The 19163-nt window shown below is 52.4% G+C and overlaps 1 protein-coding gene and 1 pseudogene across 3 annotated transcripts; both read right to left on the reverse strand.

Moving 5' to 3' along the window:
• Nucleotides 1–1207: 1207 nt before the first annotated feature.
• Nucleotides 1208–4574, reverse strand: LOC136539224 (probable methyltransferase PMT21). 3 transcript variants are annotated; one of them, XM_066531169.1, is made up of 5 exons: nucleotides 4208–4574; nucleotides 3992–4099; nucleotides 2232–3831; nucleotides 2045–2122; nucleotides 1208–1965 (listed from the first exon to the last, which is right to left on the reverse strand). In XM_066531169.1, the coding sequence occupies exons 3-5, from the start codon at nucleotides 3785–3787 to the stop codon at nucleotides 1752–1754; spliced, it is 1848 nt and encodes a 615-aa protein (XP_066387266.1). In that variant the 5' UTR covers nucleotides 3788–3831; nucleotides 3992–4099; nucleotides 4208–4574; the 3' UTR covers nucleotides 1208–1751. The 3 variants fall into 3 exon arrangements, with proteins under 3 accessions (XP_066387266.1, XP_066387275.1, XP_066387269.1); XM_066531178.1 differs by having other exon boundaries at nucleotides 1208–1962; nucleotides 4208–4573; XM_066531172.1 differs by having other exon boundaries at nucleotides 3992–4574.
• Nucleotides 4575–13636: 9062 nt separating this feature from the next.
• LOC136461933 (probable serine/threonine-protein kinase At1g54610) lies at nucleotides 13637–18661 on the reverse strand (annotated as a pseudogene).
• Nucleotides 18662–19163: the final 502 nt, after the last annotated feature.

Here is a 19163-nt window from a genome sequence, read left to right on the forward strand (position 1 = left end):
GGGCACGCAGTACACTTTCACTAGCCGGTTGAGGGCCCGCCGGTCCAAAACACCGACACTATGCGAAGGTGAAAGGAAGTGATGGCTTGGCGGCCATGGTACCATGGCTAAGGTGAAGAAGCAAGTACATGTGTCGATCTAAGGGACTAATCAAGTCATGATGAGTTATGTAATGCCAAGTATCAAATCAATGTTGGATTAAAAGTTAAAGTGACTTGAAACTATGTATTTGTTGGTGACCCTTACACCTTATAGACCAACACAAGGTTGCTGCCCTTGTTAGTAAAAATAATCTATTTTCTTTTCCTCCCTGTTTACACCAACTTTCAAAAAAAGTTCGCAACACTTAGAGGTGAAACAATACCAAAAACAACAAATAATCCCCACCAAAGAGCCTTTGCCAGAAAACAACACAAGAAAAGATGATCCTGTCTACTAGAGTTAGGGGCCACAAATCATCTGGGCTTCGAGAGGCACCATGGAGTCGAATTTCTTCCGGTTGACCTTCTGCTAGTTACTTGCGATTACACTGCCATTGATGATAGGCTTCAAATAGTTCTCTTCAGTTACTAGAGGCACAACCATTGATGATATTTGGTAACACTCCTAGATTTGAAGGGACACAGGTAGACCATATCAATAGTTGAAACATTACATATCTGATCCCATTCATCCAATTCTGATGTTTCGGTGGTTTCAAATAACAGATTAAGGGCATCACATAATGGATTCAGAAAGTTCTTAAGTTCTCAAGAATGATCCAGGCGTGTTTTTCATATAAATTATTTATCCAATTATTCTGCCTTGCTGTCTGTAGAATGCAGACTCGCTCTTGTTATCCAAGGAAAGGTTTCCTCTAAGCCAAATGCTGCTCTAATCTAGACATGAATCGTTTGATTCACTGATTCGGTCTGTTTTGCTCATTTTAGTGCCCTCTTTGTAGGGATGGACCGGATGGTCATTCTCAGATGTCATGCTATGCTAGGGACAGACAGAAATTAAAGAGAGACGGTGAATGCTGTCAAAGGTGTGGCGAAGTAGAGCAAGTGACGATGATGCTGGTGCAGTGTTTCAGTGTTTGACAGTCAGTACTCAGTGTTTCCTCTTCCCATTTTTTGCCCCCTTTGGCTACATTGCATTATCGATTCCTTTTTCTTTTTCGTTTCTGTTCTATTTCAATTTCTGAGGAATTGCTTGCTCAAGTATATGCATTGTGACGTCAACTGATAGCAACATTCAACAAAATCCGTCGCTTTCAGACATCAATATTCGTATATTGAATCCACAAAAGTGTTAAATAAATAAGTGGCCCGCTATTACAATTATTACAATTACAACGACAGCACCAACCAACCTATATATATGTCGTACAAATGAACACATGCAGTGTGGAGTAACTTACAGTTGCTTGCTCATCATGGTATGAATCGACCCACCCCTAACTTTTTCGTACAAAAAAGAATTAACTGTGTGATTAATGACAAATAGTACTAACTATTGGATCCTATATGGAGTTTTACTCAGCTTATTTTATTTTGATAATTGTGAACCTTCTTGCATTGTATCAGAGTACTTGTTCATCTTCCATGTGTACTGAACGGTGAAGCGCCTCTGCCTTGTTGGCCGAGACCACAGCACGTACATTTGAGCTCTGGATGCCCTTGAGCAGCAGATTTACGCATCATCCATCCAGGTTAAGGCTACTTACTTTTCATAGTTTATACCTGGATGATCCTCTTCTGATCTTGTCATCACTGCTTTCCTGCCCAAAGCTTTTTCTGGCAGATGAGGATCTTGTCCTTGTCAGCCTTGTTCTCGGTGTTATGCTTCTCGCAGCTCCATCTCATTCCTTCGGCAATGGGTGCCACAGAATCAAGGAAGTAGGTGCTCTCCCGGATTATGGCGTAACCCGTGGGACGAAGGATACGGTCCATCTCAAGGAGCACGTACTTCATCTCGCACCTGCTATTGGAAAAGCAGATCTTTTCTCTGAATTTTCAATTTTCAATTATAGAGTTGAGAAGTTGAGTTTGTTTCTTCTTACCTGTGAGACTCTGCCGTGAACAGGCCATCAAGATGCAATAGATCATAGGTGCGTGGATATGTCGAGAACGCCTCACACCTGCAAAGATTATATATATCATCCGTGATTACTTATACTGTAATAGTAAGTGCATTCTGAGAACTATGAATCCAACCAATCAAAGAGGCCGGCCGACCGGAATCGTTACCAGTCGTGGTTGACGCCGATGAGCCCTCTGTCGTAGACGACGCCGAGGGAGTTTGGCCCGTAGGAGGAGACGACGTTCATGACCCAGACGGGGTCCTTGATGAGGCTGCCTGCGAAGCCTCCGTACACGGTGTTCATGTCCATGACGTTCCTGATCTTGTCGCTCCCCAGCGCCGGCAGCAGCGTCTTGTAGTGCTTGGCCCTGAGCTTCCACCTGGCGTCGTCCTGCTTGAAGGCGGCGGCGCTGCTGCCCGGGACGACGTTGATGCGCTCCGGCGCGACGGTGAGCCTCTGGGGCCACTTGGGCGTGGCGTTGAGCCCCAGCTTCTTGTACTTGGCGCTTGGGGGCGTGACGCAGGAGCGCATGGGCACGTACCAGGCGGAGTCGGGGTCGACGCTGTCGTCGCACTTGGCGGGCGTGGTGATCGGGGTGAGCTTGTCGTAGCAGGCGGTGGCGTCGGGGGACTTCTGCCACACGGCGATGTCGCCCTTCATGTTGTAGAGCTTGAAGCACATGCTGGCCAGCATCTTCTTGAGCCTGTCGAAGTCGGCCTTCTGCGCCTGCGCGGTGGTGTTCCAGCCGTGCCACCGGTTCTCGTAGTTGATGGGCGGGCCGGAGAGCACCCAGAACCCTCCCGGGCGGAGGACGCGGTGGATCTCCAGGAGGTAGAGGCCGCCGAACTCGGTCCAGGGGATGAGGCACCGGGAGCAGTGCGCCATGTCGAAGGCGGCGGACGGGAACGGCAGGCGCTGCGTGGAGATGATGCCGAGGATGGCCGGGATGCCGCGCTCCAGCGCGAACTGCACCTGGGCCTCGTGGTTGTCCCGGGGGGCGAGCGAGACGGTGAGGATGCCGCGGCCCAGCAGGTCGCCGCCCCAGCTGGCGACGCCGCAGCCGGTGTCGAGCGCGGTGCGCACGGTGCCGTCGCGCATGCCCGGGACCAGGCCCTGCATGAGGTCCACGTACGCGCCGACGCCGTTGGGGAACATGGTGCCGCCGCCGGGGAAGCGGAAGCGGTCGCCTTCCTTGACGAGCCAGTGCTGGTTGGACTTCTGGCTGTTGATCCAGTCGTAGGGGACGTTCCGGTACCAGCACTGGTCCTTGCTCTTGGGCCACCGGATGGGCGGCTTGTACCCCTTGGGCGGCGGCACGAGGCACTGCTGCCGGTCGGGCGGCGGCGGGCAGTGCCGCTCCATGAAGCTCAGGCGGTAGTTGCCGTACCTCCGCCACCGCTTGGGGTCGGTGCAGGGGGTGTAGTCCTGCAGGTCGGCGGGGCACTCGGGGAACGCCACGGCGGCCGTGGACGCGGCTGCCAGTGCTGGCCGAGCTTGGTCGTCGTCGGAGGAATGGCGGGCCGTGGTGCCGGCGCCGAGGGTGACGAGAGCCGTCGGCGCCGGCTGGATGGCGTCCAGGAGGCTCCGCCCCGTGCTGTAGATGCCGCCGAGGTAGAAGGAGAAGGCGCAGAGCACGATGACGACGAGCGTCACCGGCACCGCCCTGGACCCTGCGCCGGCGCCGCCCGCCCTCTCGGGCTTATCTTCCTTGCTGTACTTCATGTCGCCAGTCGCCACGCCACTCTCTCCGTCGTCGAGCACTGCAACTGCAGCACGAGGAGAAATTAAACTTTACGAAAGAAAAAAAAAGGCAAAGGGGACGGACATCCGAGATGCATGCAAATATGATATGCAGTTAATTATGCAATCCAACGAAAGAGAAGAAGATGATGAGACGAGGTGAGCTGGTCGCGTTGACGCGTTTACCTTTGGATGGGATGGCAGTGGAGTGGACACTGGAGTGAGCTGGTACTAGTAGCTGGAGGAGGAGGACGACGACCTGGCACCGACGGCAGCGGCCAGCGGGAGTCGTGCCTATATACGAGTAGGAGCAGAGTATTAGCCGCGCTGCGCTGGAACAGCACAGTGGGTGGATGTCGGCCGGCACCGCCGTACCGCAGATCTTGTCGTTCTTTCTTTCACCTTTTGTTTAATCAACGATCAGACGAGGAGGAGGAGGAGGAGGAGGCTGTGGGCGGCGCGCGATCCGCGAATGACGCGGTCAAAATCAAGCCCCCACAGATACTGTCTGTATTGCACTGCGAACGAGACGGAGGAGGAATGGCGCCGCTACCTGCGACGGAGGCGGCGCGGTTGCCCTCGAAGGAGACGACGGACGGGAGTAGAGTAACAAACCTAGCGGAAACGAAGGGATATACTAGTAACCGAAGGAAATGAACAGGGCAACGATGGATCGAGTGGATTCTGCGCTGATTCGATCGATCAGTAGCGAGCGAGAGATTTAAAGCCAGGAAACAGCGAGGGGGCCGGGAAGGGAAGAAATGGTGGCGAGCGAAACGGACGGCGGCAGGCACAGGCAGTGGTCATCGGCCGGACTGCCTGGACTGGACGCTAGTATTTTACTGATGATTGGATTGGCTGGTTGGTTCGGCGCGCGGGCACTCCCCACAACCCGCAATTGCTACTGCCCTTGCCCCCGATGGGCGGGTCCACAATCGCAGGTGCGTGCGACTTGGCTGGCCGAGGCCGACGCGTCGGTCCTTCCATCCAGATCGGGTTCGCGTTTTCACACTGCAGACGTGGTTTCAGGGAGGGAGGGGACCCCGGACCCCACGCGGGACGCCTTCCCACCTCCGCCCGAATCTGGGTCCATCCATGCAACGGTGAAAAGGGCGGCGCGCTTTTTTGGGAAAGAAAACCGGCGCATCCCTTTGCTATTGGTGGAGTTTTCTCGTACCCGCGTCCGCAACCTTCTCATCCGCCCAAGTACTACCGATTTAGGGTATAGTATTTGGATGGATACAGCTAATTTGTTAGCTAAGTTTCTAACTAGTTGTTAACCGTCTAGCGGGTCTCTAACTAATTCAGATTAATTTTGGGGCTCTTGCGTTTGTATCTTTAGGCCTTGTTTAGATCACCTCCAAATTCCAAGTTTTTTCACTCTCTCTCCATCACATCAATTTTTAGCCGCTTGCATGGAGTATTAAATGTAGGTAAAAAAATAACTAATTACATAGTTTAGTTGAAAATCACGAGATGAATCTTTTGAGCCTAGTTGGTCCACGATTGGACAATATTTGTCAAATAAGACGAAAGTTGTACTATTCATCAGGTTCAAAAAACTTTCAATCTAAACAAGGCCTTATTTTGTATCGAAATTATGATTTTATCCCTATTTTTTTTACTTTGTGAATTTACCCCTATTGTGCCATTCACGAAGCACCAGTTTGCCCTTGCTCCGTCATCCACCCCTAACGGTGTTAACTTTTGTACCAAAGGACAAATATGCCCCTGTGATTTTACCCTCCCTCTCGCTCTGCGTCTCCCAGCCCGACACAAGGGGCGGCGGCGACGGCCGCACTCTTTCCCCCTCCCTCCCCCTCCCTCTCCTTCTCTGGCCCGGCGGCGCCTCACCACTCCCCTCCCAGCGGCGTTCCTCCCCCGGCGGCGCGGTGGCTGGAGCTCGCGGCGGCGCGGTGGATGGAGCTCGTGGTGGCACGCCGGTGGTGGCTGTGTTGGCTCGGAGGTGGCTGGGACCTAGATGGGAGGCAGGCACCTCCATCCATGGCTGTCGAGAGGCAGAGAAAGTAGAACGGCGGCGTGCTCTGGTGGTGACGGCGGAGAAAGGCCGAGGTGGCAGTATCTCCGGTGGCGGCGGGTCAGGGCGCGGGCGGTCTTCAGCATGGTGCCGACGGCGTTGGGCTCTAGCGCGGTGGGCGGCAACCCTGGGTCTTGGCGCGGCGGTCTTGGAGCGGTGGAGCAAGGCGCCAACGACATACGCCTTCAGCAAGAGCGGAGGGGAGCTTAGAGCGAGCGCGCGGCGTCCTGTGTTGCGGAGGAGGCCGCCGTCGCCGCCATTGCCGACCCGAGGTCGAGCTCGTCGATCTCCACATACACAGCACCTCTCGCCTCCCCCGTCTCCTCTGTTGGCGCCGCAAGGACCCGTCGCGGCCGCCTATCGGCTCGGATTCGCGAGCAAGAGCTCCCTGCTCGGCCATGGCATTCGAACGGTGCGGGACAAGCAGCGGCAGCGGGAGCTCCCTGCTCGGCCATGGCGTTCGCGGCCGCGCTCATGGACAAAGGGCGAGGGAGCAGGCTGAGGCCTGAGGGCGCCGCTGGGGCCGAGCCGATGGAGCCGGAGCTCGCCCGCGCCATGGGCGGAGCTGTCCACGTCGAGGTCAGGCACCACTGCCAACCGAGCCGCCTGCACAACGACCCGCGAACACCGCCACCACCGAGCCGCCTGCAGCCACCACCGAGCGTCACAGCCACCACCGAGTCGCCTGCAGCCACCACCGTTCCCCACACAACGTGCCCCGCGGCTGGGACTGGCCGATGGCCCGCGATGCTTGCTAAGCTGACACCGACCACTCCGGAGGAGAAGCGTGCATGCCCGCTCGATCTATCCCCGACCCGTGTGGTTTGCCTGTGGCTGGACGAGCAGGAGGTTGAAGATAAGATGAGGGGCAACATGGTCTTTTGCCTCTGTTTGCAGGGATTTTGATTTTTTTTTAATTCATTTATTCCATGTCCATCTAACAGACATCCAAACCAGGGGCAAACGGATGGTTCGTTTTAAAATAACGGGGGCAAAATCACAAAGTTGAAAAAACAAGGGTAAAATCACAATTGGACTGCTGGACAGGGGCAAGAACACCATTTTCCCATTAATTTTTAGTCTCAGCTACTAACTTGTTTTAGTTGATTCAAATAGATAGATCATTAGTTCTTGTTTGATGACTGGTCAAGGTCGGAGGTCCAAGGTCGAAAGCTCTATACGCTTGGCTTATAAGCCGTATTTTTTCAGCCCACAAACGGTGTTCTTCTCTCACAACAAATCAGCCAACAGTACTTTCAGCCAAGGCTTATCAGCCAAGTGAACAGAGTAGAACTCTATATTGAGGAATCATTTTTAAAACCTGCCTCACAGCCTAATTCCTGGACCAGATCACGGGCCAGTTACTGCTGATTTGCTGAATCCCGACGAGTCCAGCAAAGCACCAGCGGCTAGCGTCGAAACGAAACGTTCCTCGGGCGCGTCCGGCGCACATGCTATTCGGTTGCTGTCGTCCCTTTTTTTTTTTAGCCTTTTCTCTCCTTTCGCTAGAGTACGCCCTTCCGTTTGGTCCTTGCTATTGCTATACTCCTACAGTACACTAGTGCTTTAGTACTGGTCTACTGGAGTTAGGGTAGTTTGGTACCGGTACACTCACTGCCAGTCCATCAGTGCAGGGTTCGGCCGGTTGCACTCACTGCACTGATGGGAGTGGGAGTGGGAGTGGGAGTGCGGTGACTGGCTGACTGCTCAACTCAATCAGCTTCAACGTCTCGTAGCTACTGGTGCCAATCACGGTGGGGATAAGTGAGTGCGGCACCAACTGACGCGGTGACTTCCTTTGACTTTGATTTGACGCGCAGTTCACAAGTGCTCGTCCTACGCAGGGTTCACAAGTGCTCGTCCCCTACGCAGGGTGTTGTCCTAAAATTCTCGTTACATCGAATATTTACATACTAATAAAGAGTATTAAATATAGATTAATTATAAAATCAATTACATAAATGAAAGCTAATTTACGAGATGATTTTTTTAAACATAATTAATCTGTTACTAGCACATGTTACTGTAGCACGACGTTGTCAAATTATGAACTAATTAGGCTTAAAAGATTCGTCTCGCAAATTAGTCGTAAGTTGTGTAATTAATTTCGTAATTAGTCTATATTTAATACTCTATGCATGTGTCTAAATATTTGATGTGACAGGAATTTTAGGAGCGCCCGTGAAAACCAAACAGGGCCATAATCTACTCCTACGGATTAATAATCTAAATATACAATTACAAATGCAGATGTACACTAATCAATGCAAGGTACAGCTAAGGACATCTAATCTTGTGCAACCACTGCCCGACTTCATCAGGTCTTCACGTACAGTACGTTACAGTTTAGCAGGGTGAATTGTCTGCTTTTTAATTTCGCAGATCAACTGCTCAACACTATCGTGACTTTCATAAACAAAACATTGATCACATTTAGTGCCAGCCACGCACCCTAGCTAGGTGAGTCTCAACGAGAGTTTCTAGGTTCAACCGCCTCGGGCAATATACGTCAGACGTTAGAGCCAAACTGGGAACCTTCTCTGCACTCGAAGCAGAAGCCCTTTTACTTGGCAAATTCTCTGCACCATATATACAATGATCAACTATTTCTTTGGCAACCAAACGCTGGTAACCTTCCTCAGTCAGGTGGAGCCAACTCAAGCAAGTGCCACATTGGAGACCTACTTCCATAGTTCCATTGCAGGAAGAGTTCAAATCCCTCAACTTAGAGGCTGCCTACCGGACCTACAAAAATCTCAAGAAGCCAGAACCCCATGGCTCAGTAGCTCACACCCTAGCAAATCAAGCCAAAAAAAAAATGTAGGCCTTGTTTGGAATGGAGGATTTCCAAAAAAAGAAGAAGAAGGAAAGGAATGGATTTTTTAGAAAAGTTTTTTAACTTGTTGTTTGGAACAAAGGAAGTTTGTATTCCTTTCGAGAGGAAAAGGCTAACCTTGCTTCACAGAACATAGGCAAAAAAAAAAAAAGCACCCAAAGAAACCCAAAGAAAAAATTCCCGCAATGTTATCTCATGTACCGAAACCTGGAACTTTGCTTCTTGGGCACATGTGACATCCCTGTTTTTCTGCAATCCAGACACCCCAATGTTTATATTTCTGCGTTTTGAAATTCTTGGGCACATGTCACATTCATGTGTTTTCTGCAATTCAAACATCCAAAAGTTTATATTTTTGTGTCTTGAAATTCTATAGTTTTCTAGTTTTCACTCTATTATATTCCTGTTTTTTTAATCTTTTGTTTTGCATTTCTAGGTTCCAAATAGGCAATCCTGTACTGCACCGTACTAGCGGTCCTATACAACCGTCAATCTTCGAAGGCCCCGTTTGACAGAGCTTCTCTCTACCGGCTTCGGAAGCCGTTTTGTGCCAAACGAGGCCTAATATATCTAGGTTCCTTTAGACCTACTTCATTTACATTGTTCTTAGTTTAATATAAAGTTTCCTATAAAAACTTGTTTATTCATCAACTAAATCATAACATCACATAACCATTCAGCGTTGTGACTATCTATAAAATAGTGAGTTAAGGCTATCTATGAAATGGTAAGTTAAAACTATATTTTTTTTCTCGAATACGCAAAAGATTTGCATATCTTTGTATTAAGAACAAGAAGTTTGAGGTACACAATGCGTCATTGGCGCACTAGGATGGATAGAGATAATTTAGTTTCAGCTCAGCCCTCCTAGCAAAACGAGACTATTTATTCATCAACTAAAACATATAAAACTGATGTGGCATTTCTAGAAATAAACACACACACACACCAGTAAGATTAGCCAAAGGTTCCCATTCACTTGACATAATTTGGCTGGCAGACTGTGTTCATGCATGCATGGATATGTCGGTACACCAGGACCATTTATCGATCGTGTACGTGACAACTGACAACAACCGATACTTCAATTGATTGAGTGTCGACGGAATATTGTCCGCAGTCCTCCGAGGAGTATCTCATAAAGGAGATTGATCGGCAGAGGTGTGTATAATTGAGAACAAGAAGGCAATGGAGACACAAGAGTTAGACAAGTTCGGACCGTCAGCGTGACGTAATACCCTATTCCTGTGGTCTGTTGGTCTGTATTGGCGATCGTATGATCTTGCGTGCCTTTTGAGGGGGTCTCTGCCCGCCTTATATAGTCTGGGGGCAGGGTTACAAGTCGGTTAGATCTAGGAGATAACCGAAAAGTAATAACAGGTTACAAGAATCATGGGATCGAACGTATCCTAACAGATCTCGTAGTATCTTCAGGATATCTTCCCGGTGTCTTGCAGGGCACGCTGAGTAGTGCCGTGCTCTGTAAGGCTTCGTCTTGTGGGCTGGATCGCCCCTGGACATGTAGTTTGCCGTGAGTATCTGGGATCGTACTTCCCAAAGGGGTCTTGATACGCGAATGTCAGATGACGTCGGCAAGCTTTCAGATTTCTTTTCTTTGACTCTGCTACAAGATTCATTCTTCATCTTCCAGCAGGCTCGGGGACTAAGTGGGCACACTTCACCTTGCGGTGAATGTGCGTTTTTCATTTCAGGGCTACGATTCACCGGGGAGTCCCCAGCATAGCTGGCGAGCCCCCAGCGTAGCTGACGATGAAGCGACGAACGACGAACAGTCCGGTCAACTGGTCGGCGGCGAAGTGAGCATTGAGTAGAAACGACCGGCGAACAGTCCGATCAACTGGTCGGCGACGAAGTCCATGAACCTAGCAGTCCGACCAGTTGATCGGTGGAGAAGTCCGAGCACTAGGTGGTCCGACCACCTGAACGATGATCATACAATACAAATATGTAGAACGGGTAGTACATGATGTAAAATATATAAACTCCGGAGAAGAATCAGCAATGGTGATGAAATAGCGTATGCAGCTCGGCGATTAGTTGGTGTGAACACTTAGTGTTATTATGAAGATGTATTTATATTTAATATAAACCGTCCAACCAGTTAGTGTGTGCTGAGTCTCTAGCCCTAGCTAGCCCGTTAACCATAACGCGAAGCGCGGAGTCCGTGTGCGTGTAGGAAGAACAAAGCGTCGCTAAGGAGCCGCTGCTGAACACCCATAACGCAGAGGGTAGACGCTCGTGCACGTGTAGGGTTTCGGGGATTTGCCTTAGACTTAGCTGTATGTCATCTTTAAGATAGTATACATGAAAGAAAATCGTTTGGAGAGCAAACATGAAGAAAACAGCTCGGAGAAACATCATGGCGATATATGAAGATTGGAGAATATTTAGAAGAATATTAAAGCGTGACTTAGCTTTAGATAGAACGTCTGGTCGGCGGCGTATGGAGTTATCTGGTCGATGTTGACGGCGAGCACCCAGCGGGCGGTGAGATTTTGATCTTTTATGTTCTCGACGGCGGCGAGGCCCCCGAAGATAGTGGCGACCACTTGGTCATGATTATGGAAGGTGTTATTGTTGTTCCCAGGTGGTCGGCGAGCTTCTGGCAGACCTGATCGATGGATGCGATCAAATCGTCGTCTCGCCGACCTGATCGATGAATGCGATCAAATCGTCATTGCTGATCCGCTTCCTCGGGTAGCGGGGGAGCGGGCGGCGAATTGTTGATAAAGACGACCTCGGAGGCGGTTTCGAGATCGGATCTGCAGTCGCAGGTGTTGGGGTGGTCGGCGTAGAATCGATCTGCACCGGCTCGATGAGCTCTCCGTCTCCGTCAGCGTTGATGACCCAAGAGATCGATCCGACCGTGAAGATCTGGCCGGGCTGTGGGAAAGACGAAGAGCCTGCAAAACGTATCATCTTGTTCGACATGGAAACAATACGCACACGCCTACATGGCGCGCCAACTGTCGACAGAATATTGTCGGCAGTCATCCGAAGGGTATCCTATGAAGGTAGATTGATCGGCAGAGGTGCGTGTAATCGATAACAAGAAGGCAACAGAGACACAAGAGTTAGACAGGTTCGGGCCGTCAGCGCGACGTAATACCCTACTCCTGTGGTCTGTTGGTTTGTATTGACGATCGTATGATCTTGCGTGCCTTTTGAGAGGGTCCATGCCCGCCTTATATAGTCTGGGGGGCAGGGTTACAAGTCGGTTAGATCTATGAGATAACCGGAAAGTAATAATAGATTACATGAATCATGGGATCGAACGTATCCTAACAGATCTCGTAGTATCTTCAGGATATCTTCCCGGTGTCTTACGGGGCACGCCTAGCAGCGCCGTGCTCTGGAAGGCTTCGTCTTGTAGGCTAGACCGCCCCTGGGAGCGCAGTCCATATAGTTTACCGTGGTTATCTGGGGTCGTACCCCACATTGAGGTCCTCTTATTGCTTATGTGAATACAAAACATGGCACATGCGTGCATATATATAATAGAGATGGAGTATTTAGTTCCATTTCATTGCTAGATCCGTGACTTTTATTCTTCTTGTTAATTTAGAGCATGGAGATTGTACTCCATCCAATTGGTAATGTTTGGCACATTTGATCAATCCTTTCCTCCCTCCATCCCGATGCTAAGTACCATTTTATACGGGGAGTATATATATCACTGCTGGAAATAAACCACATGAGAGGGACAGAAAACTGAAGCCTGCGGATTAGTGTAAAGCCAAAAAAAAAAAAGACAGAGAGGAATCAATAGAGAGTACTAGAATGGACTATGGAGACATGGACACAGGACGCGCATAGTAAGATGGATGATGCCCTGCTCGAGCTGGAGGCCAGAATAGGTCGTCTGGAGTAGCGGAGTCCTGCTACAACGCCTTGGGTCGGTGGAGCACTGGAGCGACTGATTTCGAGGGCAATGCAAGTCAACAGCAGGCAGGTCTCCTGCTGTACCGTGAGGAGCGAGGACACTTAGGGCATGTTTGGCACGGTTTTGGCTCGTAAAAAATCAGCTCTGTCTCTGACTTATATGAAAAAGTAGTTTTTTCTGGCTCTGGCTTATTTGTACGAAAACGTTTCGCAAAACGGCTTCTCCTAGTTGTAAAGAAGATGTCAAATGTCCAAAATACCCTTATATTTTTTTTCTCTATTTTTTATTTTCTTTTTTCTCTTCATTTTTCTTTTCTTTTTCTTTCTTTTTTTCTTTTTCTTTCCTTCTCCCCTTCTTTTCTTCTCCTTATCCGAACGGCCACACTCCTTATCCTGTCACCCACTCCCTCCCTCCTCCTCTCTCTCTCTCTCTCTCTCTCTCTCTCTCTCTCGGGCGTAGCAGGCTGGCGGGGGAGCTCGAGGCCGGCGGTGGGGCGGAGCAGGGAGGGGCCGGCAGTGGGGCGGAGCTGGAGCTCGAGGCCGGCGGGGCGGAGCAGGGAGCCGGCGGTGGGGCGGAGCTCGAGGCTGGCGGAGCGGTGTAGGGAGATCGAAGTTGCGCGGGGCGGAGCAGGGAGCCGCCGGTGGGGCGGAGCTCGAGGCCGGTGGAGCGGTGCAGGGAGATCGAAGCCGCGCGGGGCGGAGCTCGAGGCCGGCGCGGCGGCGGCCGTCGGGGAGGAGAGCAAGCCGGGGACAAGGATGAAAAGTGTGGAGGAGCCGGAATAAGCCACTTTTTTTTGGCTTCTGGCGGACGGAGGAACTGTCTCACCGCATTTTATGGAGGAGGAGCCGGAATATTGCAGTCCATGTGCGCATTCGCAGGGAGATCGCGCGGGGCGGAGCAGGGAGCCGGCGGTGGGGCGGAGCTCGAGGCCGGAGGGAGAACGACGACGCCACGCACACAGACCACAGGCCACAGGCACGCACCGCGCGACCGCCGCACCGAAAAGGGGAGCACGTGACCTCTGCTTGGAGCGATGCAGCGTAGCGTAGTCTGTCAAGCACCGTGGTCCATTGGAGTGGAGCGCTTCTGTGCCTCTACTTCTACCTGGAATGGATCCTCTGCACGACTATGCACCTGCGTGCATGCATGCAAACCCATCAATCTGTCGGTAAGCCTGCGAGTCTGCATCGCTTCGTCACGAGGGACATTCATGAGAGCTAGATAGATACTCTAGTCTTCAAATAAAATCCCGGCCCCACGCCTGCGCCGCAAGGTAAGCTGTCGCCCTCCATGCTAGCTATGGCGGTCGGATCACTGGGATAGTGGGATTGCAAAATTTTCTTCGCCTTTCAACGTTTATATATAGACTAGGTAAATACCCGTGCGTTGCAACGGGAACACATAATACCACGATAACATATGTATACCCTGAATGTTGGTTTGTGGACCTTCGTCACCCACTCCGGCTTCAGCGAGTCATCCACTGAAAACAAAAAAGATTAGAAGATTAAAAGAAACCTCTACTCAAACCAAACAGAATCAGAAGATTAAAAGAAACACTAAAAACATTTTAACTCGCCTTTACGGCAGGGAGGGAGAGGCGGCGGCGTGGGCGATCGCGGGGTGAGGACGACGGCGCTGGTGCAAACAGCGACGTTAACGTCGCGTGTGTGACGATGTGTGCCACGAGGGCCTTCTCGGCGTCCGTGTCGGACGGTGGGCCCTCATGCCAAGGTCCTTGTGGTGGTGGGAGAGCCGGGGTGGCCGACGGCGTTGGCCGGCTCCGCGACGTCCAGCCGGTTGTACCTGGAGTTGGCGTTGGTGGTGGCCGACGAGCTCTCAGATGCAGGTCGATGCCCCGGGACTGCGCGTAGGACCGCTGCGAGGTGAGGTGCGACGCGGATGCCCTGACGGAGCTGGACGCGCACGGGACCACACGCTGGTCGCTCCTGTTGTACCACATCGGCCCGAAGCCGCCGCCGGTGTGTAGCGTCGCCGGGCGACTCAATGCGGAAGCCCGGCATGCTGTCTTCCAGCGAGCTGTAGTGGTGGTTGGTGCTCTTCTTGTTGGCGCGCAATGGCGAGGTCCTGAGCTGGCGCGGCGCTCTTGGAGTCGTCTCTTCCCGGATTGACGGATACAGAGCCCTTGCCTCCGATGCCCGCTGTGTTTTGCCTCCTGGTCTCCTGGCCTCGGAGCTTGGCGTCGTATTCCTTGCAAGGCGGGTACTTGGGCAGGCTCGCCTGATCACACGCCAGCGGCTTGGTCCTCGCTGTCCAGGCCACCGTGCCCCGTGCCGACAGCTCGATGGCGAGCAGCGTGTCCAGGAGCGCCAGGGCAGTGGGGGGAAAGTCCTTGAACGTCTCCGCGATCTTGCGGCGGTACGGCCGCTGCGGCTTGAAGAGCGTCACGTCGGGTAGCTTCGCCTTCGCCTAGTAGTCCTCGGACAGCGAGCCACAGAGCTTGAAGATCCTGTGCAACTGCTCGATCTCGATCTGGGCGGGCATGATGAAGGGTCGAGATGGCGACTAGAGGGGGGGTGAATAGTCTTTTCTAAAATTTAATCGCGTCGGCTAACCGATACAAATGCGGAATTAAAACTATCGGTCTAGCCAAGACTATACCCCACTATATATGTTCATTAGCACCTTGCACAGATAACAATTATGCAACAAAGGTGCCGGGCTAGTTAGAGCTCTCCTAAACAATTCTAGGAGCAAGGTTACACAAACCTATGCCACTAGTACTTTAAGCGACAAGGGAGCTCCTACACATGCTAGTAAGCAAAAGCACAAAGCTAACTAAGCTCACTAGCAATGCTCAATAACAAGGCAACCAATGCCTAATTAGAGAGCGCAAATACTTAGCTACACAAACTAAGCAATGTGACTAACAAGGTTACTAAAACCAAATTAGCCACGCAAGGGAGCTACTTCTATGCTACACAAGCAAGAAGGTAATTAGCAAGCTACACAAGCTATCTAATTACAAGAGCAACTACACAAGCTTAATATGTATAAAAGTAATTGCAAGCTTGTGTAATGGGGATGCAAACCAACGGGAAGAATAAGGTTGACACGATGATTTTTCTCCCGAGGTTCACGTGTTTGCCAACACGCTAGTCCCCGTTGTGTCGACCGCTCACTTGGTGGTTCGGCGGCTAATTAGCATCACCCGCTAAGCCCGCACGTCGGGCGCCGCAAGAACCCACCCCTTAGTGAGGGTAGCTCAATGACACGCTTTACTAGAGTTGCTCTTCACGGCTCCCGCGGGGCGAGCACAAGTACCCCTCACAAGCTCTTCTCCGGAGCTCCGCACAATCTTCTTGCGGGCTTCGATGGAGACCACCACCAAGCCGTCTAGGAGGTGGCAACCTCCAAGAGTAACATGCACCACCGGCTTGCAACACGATCACCTAGTGCCACTCGATGCAACCTCACGATGCAATCGCACTAGAATCGCTCTCTCACACTATCGGATGAACACTATCATGTATGTGTGAGATGGAGGGCTCCCAAGCACTACTACACAAGCCACCAAGGCTCTAGTGTGCTCAGCTACCGGCCCAAGGCCGGCCATGGCCTCTATTTATAACCCCATGGGCAAATAGAGCCGTTACCCCTTCACTGGGCAAAACTCGGGCCGACCGGACGCTCCGGTCCGATCGACCGGACGCTGGACCTCAGCGTCCGGTCACGCGATACTCGCCACGTGTCCCCTGCGTTCAACGGTCATCTTCCGATCCCAACGGTCATCTGCCGACCGGACGCAGCACTTCAACTGACCGGACGCTGGACCCTCAGCGTCCGGTCGTTTCCAGTAAGCTCCCGAGCATGACCGGACGCGTCCGGTCAACTCGACCGGACACAGCCCAGCGTCCGGTGCTTAACCCTAAGCACTGTGCCGACCGACAGTCTGACCGGACGCACCACTTCAGCGTCCGGTCGTTTCGGACTCAGCGTCCGGTCACTGTTAAACAGTGAGACCGAATTCCTTTCTCCTCTATCTTCTTCACCCTTGCTCAAGTGTGCTAACCACAAGAATTTGCATCCGGCGCAATAGAAAATAGACATTCCATTTTCCCGAAAGCGTCGAATCCCGCCGAGCTTGTGAGGCGGGATTCGGCGCTTTCGGGAAAATGGAATGTCTATTTTCTCGGCGGGAGGGAGAGAGGGACCCAAACCCATCTCACCCTTGCAAACACCACCGCCTTTGTAAATGTGCCAACACCACCAAGTGTACACCACCATGTGTATGTGTGTTAGCATTTTCACAATCATTTCCCAAAGGATGTTAGCCACTCAACTTGCCACACCACTCGATCCTAGCGACAATGCAAAGTTAGATCACTCGAGTGGCACTAGATGACCGATATGCAAACAAGTTTGCCCCTCTTGATAGTACGGCCATCTATCCTAAACCCGGTCATAAACTTCTCTACACACCTATGACCGGTGAAATGAAATGCCCTAGGTTATACCTTTGCCTTGCGCATTCCATTCCATCTCCTTCAATGTCGATGCAACACATGCACCAACACGATCAACAATGATATGATCCACTTCATATCATCACGTGATCATATTGGTTCATCGATCTTGACTTCACTTGCTCTTCACCGTTGCCATCGTCCATCGGCACCAAGTCTTGCTCAAGCTTCACCGCCACGCGGTCCATCACTCCAAAGCCTTTGACTTGCCCTTCACGCTTGCAACCGGTCCATCAAGCCAAGTCTTGTCTTGATCTTCTCCACCTTGATCACATGACTCAATGTCATGTCTCATGTGCATTTAAGCTCCTTCATCATCACATGTGTGAGCTTTGCAACATCTCCAAGCCATTTTCACCTCCATGGCATATGTTGCTCACACACATGTACCTGTGGACTAATCACCTGTGTATCTCATATAAATACAATTAGTCCACCTAGGTTGTCACTCAATTACCAAAACCAACAAGGACCTTTCACATGATGGACTTGCCCGCGAGCAGCTCAGCGAGGATGCAGCCGGTGTTCCTCAGGTCCACGGCGACGCAGTACTCGTTGGGGCCGAGCAGGAGCTCCGGCGGGCGGTACCAGAACGTGACGACGCGGCTTGTCATGGGTTGCGTCTTGCCGGGGTCGAAGAAGGTGGTGACTGGCGAGCCCGAAGTCGGCGATCCGGAGCACGCCGTTGTCGCCGATGAGGACTTGAGGAGGTTGGAGCCCTTGATGTCCCGGTGCAGGACTCCGCGCGCGTGGCAGTGGCGTAGGCCCTCGAGGATCTGGCGCATGAAGCACTTGACCTGCGGCTCCGTGAAGCGCTGCCTAGATAGCGCGGCAAGGCTGGCGAGGTCGTGCTCCATGTACTCGAAGACGAGGTAGAGGCTGTGTGAGAGGCGTGAGGTGACGATGCCTTCCAGCTTATCACGTTGGGGTGGTCAAGCCGCCGGAGGATGTGGATCTCCCGTAGTCCCGCGCCATGAACCGCACGCTCTCTGGGTCCATGTCGACGAAGCACACCCGCTTCAGCGCCACGATCTTGCCGCTCTGCAGGTCCTACGCCTTGTACACGTTGTTGTATGTGCCCTGCCCGATCTTGTCCAGCCACTCGAACGTGTCGGCATGGCGGGGCAGCCACCCTCGCGATCTCTTCGGCGACGGATGTCAGCCAGGATGGCCATCCGGCGATGACGTGCTCGGCGGAGAACCCCTGTGGCACGCTAGAGATCACCTGCTGCGCCTGCGCGCCGCCGCCACAGTCCGCGGCCACGCTGCTGTTGCTCCCGCCGATGTCCACTGTGGTGCACCGGTGGTGCGTGGGCACCCCGGCGGGGCTGTAGGACTTGCTGAGGGGCATGATGACCACCACGGGAGGCGTGGTCTTCTCCATGGCCTCTTTGGCTAGAGCGGGCGCGACGATGCCGCCGTTGGCCTTGGTGTTGGACTCCGTCCGGGAGATGACCAGCGTCCTCCTCCTTGGCGGTGAGCGTGATGAGCTGCTTGAGGGACTGGCTTGACGCCTTCTGCAGGTGCGCCACGGGTGCGGGGCGGCAGGTGGTGCCTCCACGACGCCCTCCTTGGAGCAGAGGCTGCCCATCGTAGACGAACGGCCGTCGCCGCGAGCATTCTCGCCAAATCGATGCCGGCGACGCACGGAGGAACGAAAATGCGCTAGGTTGGACGGTGGGTTCGACGCCGGTTCACGAGTCACGACGTGTTGGAAACAAGGATGTGGTGGCGTAGGCGGTCAGCACGGCGAGATGACGAGGGACTGAGGTAGAGCTGCGGCTGGCGATGGACAAGGGACTGAGGGCGTGGGTCAAGGAGCAATCGCGTAACTGGCGGCGCGCGGTGATCGCGGGGTTAATGCCGTGAAACTGCTCCTCCATTTGTTAGGGTGATTGTTTTTTTTCCCGTGGAACCGCTCACCCCGTTGTTATGTGATTGATGATTTAACTTGCCTTGCTGCCCATGGATTTCCTTGCATGTTGCGCGGGGAGCTGGAGGGGAAGAGAGCGCGAGGGATGCATGGTTTGTTTCCTTCCTTTTGAAATCAAGGGAGCGAGGTTGGTATGATTTGACTTGCCTTGTTGTCCATG

The sequence above is a fragment of the Miscanthus floridulus genome, chromosome 1 (genome assembly GCF_019320115.1).
Source record: "Miscanthus floridulus cultivar M001 chromosome 1, ASM1932011v1, whole genome shotgun sequence".
In the NCBI taxonomy this organism is placed as follows: domain Eukaryota; kingdom Viridiplantae; phylum Streptophyta; class Magnoliopsida; order Poales; family Poaceae; genus Miscanthus; species Miscanthus floridulus.

Coding starts and splice junctions, on each gene's coding strand:
- LOC136539224 (XM_066531169.1), bottom strand. CDS start 3,787: ATGAAGTACAGCAAGGAAGATAAGCCCGAGAGGGCGGGCGGCGCCGGC. Junction 2,123..2,231: donor ATCGGCGTCAACCACGACTG/GTAACGATTCCG, acceptor TAATCTTTGCAG/GTGTGAGGCGTTCTCGACAT. Junction 1,966..2,044: donor TTCACGGCAGAGTCTCACAG/GTAAGAAGAAAC, acceptor CTTTTCCAATAG/CAGGTGCGAGATGAAGTACG.